Raw genomic sequence first — 7,701 nt, forward strand, 5'->3', positions numbered from 1 at the left:
CTGTCCCAGGCTACTGGGAACACAACAGAGGCAGGATGTTACACACAATGACTTACACATGCAACCCATTCTGGAGCGGTTTTATGGTGTCAAGGAATTTCCTACAGCAATCTGACATGTCTAGATACCATCAAGTCATGTTTATTGTGGAAGTAGCAGTGTCCTTAGCCACAGAAAAATAAAAGGGAACAAGCTATGAACAGCATGTCTGGTGTAATTCATCCAAAACTGAGCTGGCACTGATGCCCACGTGGCCTCTTTCTCCTYTTCACCTCTCAGAAAGAGGCCCAATCGTTATATTTGTCTATACTGGTAGTTTGCCTAATATTTACTTCAGTATATAAATATTTTACTGAAGTAGTATCAGCTCCAGCAGCAGCATGCTTTGTTGTTTTGTTCTTTAAGTTGACACCAGGGAGGAAGATGTTCTATCTTTAATATTTCACTATATACCATCAGAAGATGACCAAAACATTGCTTTCATCTTTGAACACATCTCACCTTTGGAATAACTTTGGGGGGAATTACAGGTAAGTAGCATAGGGGTAGAAAAGCTTCTGTGGACGGCACCAAATTGTCTGATCTCATAATCAGACTGCTGGAGCACCTCTCCTATGAAAACAGGCTGAGAGAGTTGGGGTTGTTCAGCCTGGAGAAGAAAATACTCAGGCAGTACTTTCAGTACTTCAAGGGAGCTTATATGAACACAAGGATACATTTTTAGCAAGGCTTGTTGCCATAGGACAAGGGATAACTGTTTTAAACTAAAAGAGTTTAAATTTGGTTTAGACTAGATATAAGGAAGAATTCTATTACAACAGGGGTGGTGAAACACTGGCACAGGTTGCTCCAGAGAGGTGGTAGATGCAGTTTCCAGAGTGTGAAACGCTCTGGTGAAACACTCGAGGTCAGGTTGGACAGGGCTTTGAGTGACCTGGTCTGTTTGGAGATGTCCTTGCTCATTTCAAGTGGSTTGGACTAGATGAGTTCTTCCAACCCAAACCATTCTATGATGAGTCCCTATAAATTTCTTTMGTGAAGTGCTATCGCTTGGGGACTGTCCTACAAGTGTCTCTTGTCCAGCAGGCAGCAGAACACGCTGACAGCTGTAGATATTGCTGCTTGGCTTATTAAGCAATGAACGGTGCTCTTTAACCAAGTTTGTCAGTTTGGTTTTTTTTTTCCCAGCGCTGTAGTATACAATGATGCGCTAACAGGTTGCTGAACCACACCCAAGCGCTGCCTGCCGCCTTTGCACAGAGATCTGCCGCAGTACCCACCTCGGTGGAGACAAGTTCATTCTGGTTCGGTCACGGAACACCGCGTTTTTCCTCACCGTAATTGTTATTACCCTCCGGAGGTGTTTGGGCAGAGACCTCTGACTGGGTGGCGTTAGGAGATGTGCCCCGGCRGAGCCCATGGGAACACAGGATGAGGCTGCGGGCTGGAAGAGCCATCAGCCACAAGGGGGAAGCAGCATCCAGCGAGACAAACACCAACCACTGTAGCTCAGGATTTCGTTCTGATCCTGCTAAGTTTAGAAGTGAGGTATCTCATAAATTTAAACCTGTTATAAACACAAGAGTTAAGAGGCATTTTTTTTTCAGCAGCTGGACAGCTCGGGTGTCAGCACAAGGGTGTTGGGGTGCATGACTGTGAGCAGTTGCCACCACTGTTCTCACAATGCCCCAGATCTCTTCAAACYCTTCCATCTGCAGACTCCAGGTTTCCAGAGGCACCATTTACTTTCAGTTTACTTCAGTTTAGTTTCAGTTCTCTGTTGCAGCAATCCGAATTTCGCTGTTTTGAAGTGGCCATTGCCTCACTGCTGAGCTACGCTRAATTTCAGCGAGTTACCTCTTAGCAGGTCCATCTGTTGCCTCGTATACAAGGACCAGGGAACATTCCTGGACCAGGTATTAAATTAATGACCAATAAATGTGGATCATGGAACACACACCAGCAAAGCCTTCTATCCAGCTGCACCACAACTGCAACTGTAAACTTGACTTCCATCCTTTTATCACAACAACTCAAGTGTCTTTAATTTTGCAATAACTGACCACTGTTTCTGCCTTGTATGCTCCACTGAGGAACATTGTTTTCTCATCCTCACACAGGAGTGCTCAAATGCATGTTTTAAAGAGCCAGAGGATGGTGAAGGGTTGTGTCAAATACAAATAGACTGAGGATCTTTTACTATAGGAAAAAGAATTTCCAAAGTGTCCGAACATTGTCCTACAGCAGCTGGATTGCAGTTCTTCAGAAAGCAGGAAGATGAGGGAAATGAAAAGCAGCTGACATGCAGAAAGAGACATCTGAGAGATTCTGGAGGAAGGCAGAAYGTCCCAAACAACATTCCATCAAAGGAATGTCTCTAGTCTTTCAGACTAGACATCTAACATCTAACTAACTAACATCTTTAGTTAATGCTGGTGCACTTACCTCTTCAACAGTGTTCTTTCCTAAGAAAAAACTTTACATGTTATTTTCTCAGCACTAAGACCAAAACTTTCCATGTGCCAATTTAAAAAATGTACAGTTCATAAAACCTAAAACAGTGCAATTAGCTTGGTAAATCGGAATAAAACAGCAAATTCCACTTCTCCCACCCACCCTGCCCAAGTTACAAAACAGTGCAGAAATATGTAAAGGTTTTTATTAATTGTTATTGACAGCCGAGTGACAATTTTATAACAAAAATAAGTTCATTAATACTTTGAAAACAAATTATTCTTGCATTCTACATAACATGTATGGGCAATTTCAAACAATTAACCAATTCCGTACAAGTGTTGGGGAAGAGAAAACTTAGAATTTTCAGTGTAACAGCCTACAAAGTGGGATCATTTAAAAAATACATTGCATACCTACAAACATAAGTTTTGGTACAGCCTAACAGCATCAGTGCTTCTAAACCAGTTATACACTTTAAAAAAGTCTTCTGAAGTAACTCTTCAGTCTTAATATAATGATCTTCAAAGGGTCCAAGAACAATAGTTCAATTAGTTGTACAAAGAAATGACACTTCTAAAAGAGAGAAAATGAATACCAAAGCTTTTCTACATTGCATCCAACCCCGTACAATCAGGAGTATAAGGTTTGAATGTACATATTTATACTGAAAAAAAATAGTATTTTAACCTTGATTACATTGTCTTTAAATGTTTTGAGTGGTATGTGTGACAAACTATGAAACAAAATGAAAAAGCATAAAATCTTTGACCTTTTAATGCTAAGTTTACAAGTTCAAGGCATGAATCTCAAATACATTGGCATTGACTTGATGCTCTTAGTCAGAGGAACAGCTTAACTGCCTGCAGGTACGTGTGAAACGCGCTAGAGCTGGATGGTCACTTTCTACATCCTGAAGGAATTACATGGGCTAAATTAGTCAAACTAATTTGTTCTCCTGGGCAATTAGAGTGTGTGTCTATGTCCAGCTGCAGCAGGTCAGCTCAGGGCATCGCATACAGTAGAAACTCAATTGTGTTCTCATTTCCCAACCTGCATATGCTTGGCACCCAGACAAACTGTGGCCCTTCTGGCATTTGTGATCTATTTTTTTCCTCCAAGTTTATCTACTAAAACTTTATTTAAAAAAAATAGTATACAGAAGACTAATAAATCAACACAGCAAAAAAACTACTACTATCAAGGTGAGCAAAGTTACAACTGGAAAACCAGGTAGTTAGGAAACATCTGGCTGGAATTTTGTTATGTTAGATATTTCTGCTTAGTAACTGGATTAAGATGCACATACTATTTCAAAAGATTTATCTGCTGTCTTCTGTGCTCACACTGAAATGAAACAAGGAGAAAATAGCAAGAGAAAATCCCCCACATCTGCAGGAGGATGGGCATTCACTTAGCTGGACTGCTCCCAAGCCATGGTTCTAGGTGATTGCCTAGAGAAAATAYGTTTGTCAAGTCTAGCCCTCAGTAAATATCAAACTGCTAATTAATAGACTGACAACCTACCAACACTGATCAAAGTCAAGTAACAGAGAAAACTAGAGGATATAAACAAAAGGGTAAACACTGCCCCTTTGAAGTCTAAGGCTGGGTTAGAAAGGAGGAAGAAAGAAGTTATTACTTGAAATGCATGGCACATTTTAAAAAGAAGGTGGTTCCTAGCACTGAAAGGACCCTAAGTATACTCAAAGTTCTAAGAAATTTCAGGTATTGRAATGCACTAGGTTTTTAAAATTTATTTGTTGTTGGATTTTTTAATCTGGATCCATTTATTTTCCTGTATTATTTTACGGTACATATTATTTTATTTTTACCAAACCCACTTTATTTTACTCACTTAATGAACAAGACGCCTTTCTTAAGAAAGTTTGCAAAACTTGTCTATCTGTCGGCTTTCATGGTCACGTGCATGTAAAGTGAACCACAAGCACAAAATTTAAGAAGTGCAAAAAGAGTATGTACTTCAGTTCTGGGAGAAGGGAGACAGTCAGAGAGGGAGTAGTGGCTACCAGTGCAGGCTGCATTTAGGTTCCCATCTGCAAATAACAAACAGGACCTGTCCAAGGAGCAGGGCCAGGTGCAATGGCAAGGAGGTTCCTGAAGGCAAACCAGGTGGYAGCCAGTGCCCTGGGAGACAGAGGCAGCAGCAGGGGGACATCCAAATGGTGACACATTGTTGAGTTACAACTAAAACCTCAGCTATGAAAGAAATATWGGTATTCTTAAGGTACATCCAATGTATGAAAATAAAACTTCCAGTTGATATACTCCCTCATATCTGAGAATGGATCCCAAGAGCCAATGAGACATCAGTCTGCTCCTTTACGTGTCATTTGAATTAGCATCTTTTGGATGTTTAATTCATAAAGCACTATCTGTATATTAAACTGGAAGACAATGCAAGAYCAATTAATCTGAGAAAGGATCAAACTATTCTCCCCTCCTGAATACTAACACATACACACACATTCACACATATATATGTATTTATATAATTGTGCATACAGACACGCAGGATTTATATGTCAAGCAGMCGGCTCCAATACCATCTCTTCGAAACACCTGCCTCAAAATCAGTCTTGCTTAAACAATAAAAAAAATAACTGTAATAAAAAAAAAGACTGTTGAGACACCATGTAAAATGTGAGGGAGAAGGAGCACCATGTGCTACCTCACATGGGAGAGACAAACCACACTTCTCTGTTGATGGAGYGTGACCATCAGTGAGGCAAATCCCCCTACACTGAGTTGTTTTGCTGCTTCTGATACCTGTGGGAGTTGTCGTATCTCTATACTGCAACACAAACACACTCACGGGGTTTAAGAGCATGCACAGCTCACCAGAGCATCTGCTGTTAGTGAGAGGAAAGGCACCAGCACCGCACATGTCCCATGCAAATACAAGTGCAAGGAGGAGAAGAGATGGCAACACAGCAGAAKAATTTAACAGCTTTGGACTACAACCATGATTGTCCCTACCAAACATGGTGGATCACACRGAATCCCACTGTTTCCCCTGCTTAGCGTTTTCCTAACATGGCCTTTTCTACCTTCTTGAATTTCTGCAGTTCAACAGCTAGTTCCCAGTATCTCAAATACAGCCACATAAGCTTTCCGTTTTGACTTCTGGTTTTGCTCAGCACATTGCCACAGTAGTTATCATGTTTGAAAATATCTTTTAAGCCACTCTCCACATCTAAAGCCATAGCAACAGGATTAGTTGCTGCTTTAACTAGCAGATTTTTCTCTATTTCTAGTCTCTGACTTCTGGGTACAGTAATACTGCAATAGATGTCCTGYCTTTCTTTCAGTCCCTCTTCCAATTCTTTTAGTAAAATATTGGCTCTCTGTTGCCACTCTTCTTCCTTTGCCAGGCAGCTCTGGTACAAGGTACCTTCTGCTCCTGAGTTCAAAAGGACTTGTTTTTCTAGCTCCAGCTTCACCTGCTCCTGCTCTAGGAGCTTTCTCTCTTCCACTAGTTTGCGGCTCTGGGACACGAGGGCTTCCCGGTAACTCAGGGTCCTGTTGCGTTCCTTTTCCAGCTCCACCTCCAAGTGAGCAACAGCACGACGATTCTCCGTGATTATATCCCGGTATTTGCCTTCCAGGTCTTTTTGTAAAGTTGACTCCTTTTTGTAGTATTCTTGTTTCTCTTTTTCTATTTCTTTTTGACATTCTCTGGTCCAGATCCAACCTATCATATATAAATGAGACTTCAGATACAAGTATAACATGTAAAAATGATAGCTATGATTAATTAACTGTGGCTCAAATAAAGCTATTAAGTGGCAAAAAGCTTTCCTGCCCTCCCCAGTGACACTTCTATTTACATGTTCACACAAAATGTGTTTCTGTGATCCCTGTTTCACAGTACATCACTTCAAATAATCATATTTTCTCTAAAATAAAACACCCCTAATCTTTTATTACCAATACTTGCACTGCTTGGATTAGAGAAGGAAAATAATGGAGAAACAAAACTGGAGGTTTATGATGCAAGAACTTCACAAAGAACTTCCTAGGCCCAGTAAATAAATACACATCAGCAACATCTGGGGTTGTTACCTCTGGGCTCTCCAGCACATCCTGTGCCCATTTTCCTTGAGARAGCTTTGTAAATTGCATCTTAATTATTATGAAATCAACTCCCATGTATGAACAGTGCTTGTTGTTCATAACATCATAAACAAGAAGGCCTGAGGAAGTGCTCAGACGAGGCATGCCTTTGTCACCGCACTGCTCCAGCAGTCCCCTTTGGGCTGGGGGCCCAGCGCTACTCACGGAAGGCGGCCAGGCCCAGCATGGGGACCAGCAGGGCGTAATTCCACCGGCTGCCGTCATCCCCGGGATCGCGCCGATTGGGCAGGATGTTCCAGTTGGGAGGGTCGTTTAAGTTATTCATGAAGGCACCTGCGATGCACAGAAAGGAGCCGCGGCCTCAGCACTGCGCAGAGGGGCCGGGGCCGCTCCCGCTGCCACCCTTTCCTTCTGCTGCGGAACTGGGGATTCTGTACGAGCCTCACGAACGGCGGCCCCGGCACTCGGGGGCTTGGCCGTGCTCCGAGCGGCAGCCCCGGCCGCGGCACGGCACGCTGGGCCCATCCCCGTTCCCATCCGCATTCCCGTTCCCACTCCCATTCCCATTCCCACTCCCATTCCCGACCCCGTCCCGCTCCCCCCACGGCGGGACCCCCACGCACGAGCCCGAGGGAGCGCGAGCCCGCGCCGCTGCCACTCACCTGCCGGCCCCGCCCCCTCCCGGGCCGGCCCACCAGCCGAGAGAAGAGGGGGGAGCCGAGCTGTGACTACAAAAGCATTCACCGGGCTCCAGAGGTCCCTGACATCCGTCCCCGCCCCAGGCGGTCGCTTTTTATTCCATTAACACTGACATTGAAATACAGCCGGGAGCGACATCTAAATTCTGCGTTCTGAATTTGCTCCGTCTACTTTTTGCCCTAGAGAGACAATCCAGTGTTTCCTTCACCCTTCTATCCAAATCTTGTATCTCCGAAATGGTCTTCCCCACAACTTCAAAAATAATTCTGGCCTGTTCATTAGGCAAAATGTCAGGCGCTGCCACAGAGATAAAGAGGCTGAATCTTACAGTATTGAACAACTACATTTTTCAGTATTTCACCGAGGAAAAATAATGGCAGTAACACAGTTCTAGGCTATTTTTTTAAATTTTTTTTTTTTTTTTTTTTTTTTTTTTTTTTTTTTTTTTTT

The 7,701-nt window shown here is 42.9% G+C and overlaps 1 protein-coding gene across 3 annotated transcripts; it reads right to left on the reverse strand.

The window, feature by feature from the left end:
* Positions 1–3,600: 3,600 nt before the first annotated feature.
* On the reverse strand, positions 3,601–7,471 carry CCDC127 (coiled-coil domain containing 127). 3 transcript variants are annotated; one of them, XM_057381884.1, is made up of 3 exons: positions 7,215–7,471; positions 6,757–6,885; positions 3,601–6,169 (listed from the first exon to the last, which is right to left on the reverse strand). In XM_057381884.1, exons 2-3 carry the CDS (start codon positions 6,875–6,877, stop codon positions 5,496–5,498), a joined length of 795 nt encoding a protein of 264 aa, XP_057237867.1. In that variant the 5' UTR covers positions 6,878–6,885; positions 7,215–7,471; the 3' UTR covers positions 3,601–5,495. The 3 variants fall into 3 exon arrangements, with proteins under 3 accessions (XP_057237867.1, XP_057237866.1, XP_057237868.1); XM_057381883.1 differs by lacking the exon at positions 7,215–7,471 and having other exon boundaries at positions 6,757–7,131; XM_057381885.1 differs by lacking the exons at positions 6,757–6,885; positions 7,215–7,471 and adding an exon at positions 6,541–6,735.
* Positions 7,472–7,701: the final 230 nt, after the last annotated feature.

Source organism: Malurus melanocephalus, unplaced genomic scaffold (genome assembly GCF_030028575.1).
Source record: "Malurus melanocephalus ecotype Western Australia unplaced genomic scaffold, MMel_1.1 scaffold_539, whole genome shotgun sequence".
Taxonomy (NCBI): Eukaryota; Metazoa; Chordata; class Aves; order Passeriformes; family Maluridae; genus Malurus; species Malurus melanocephalus.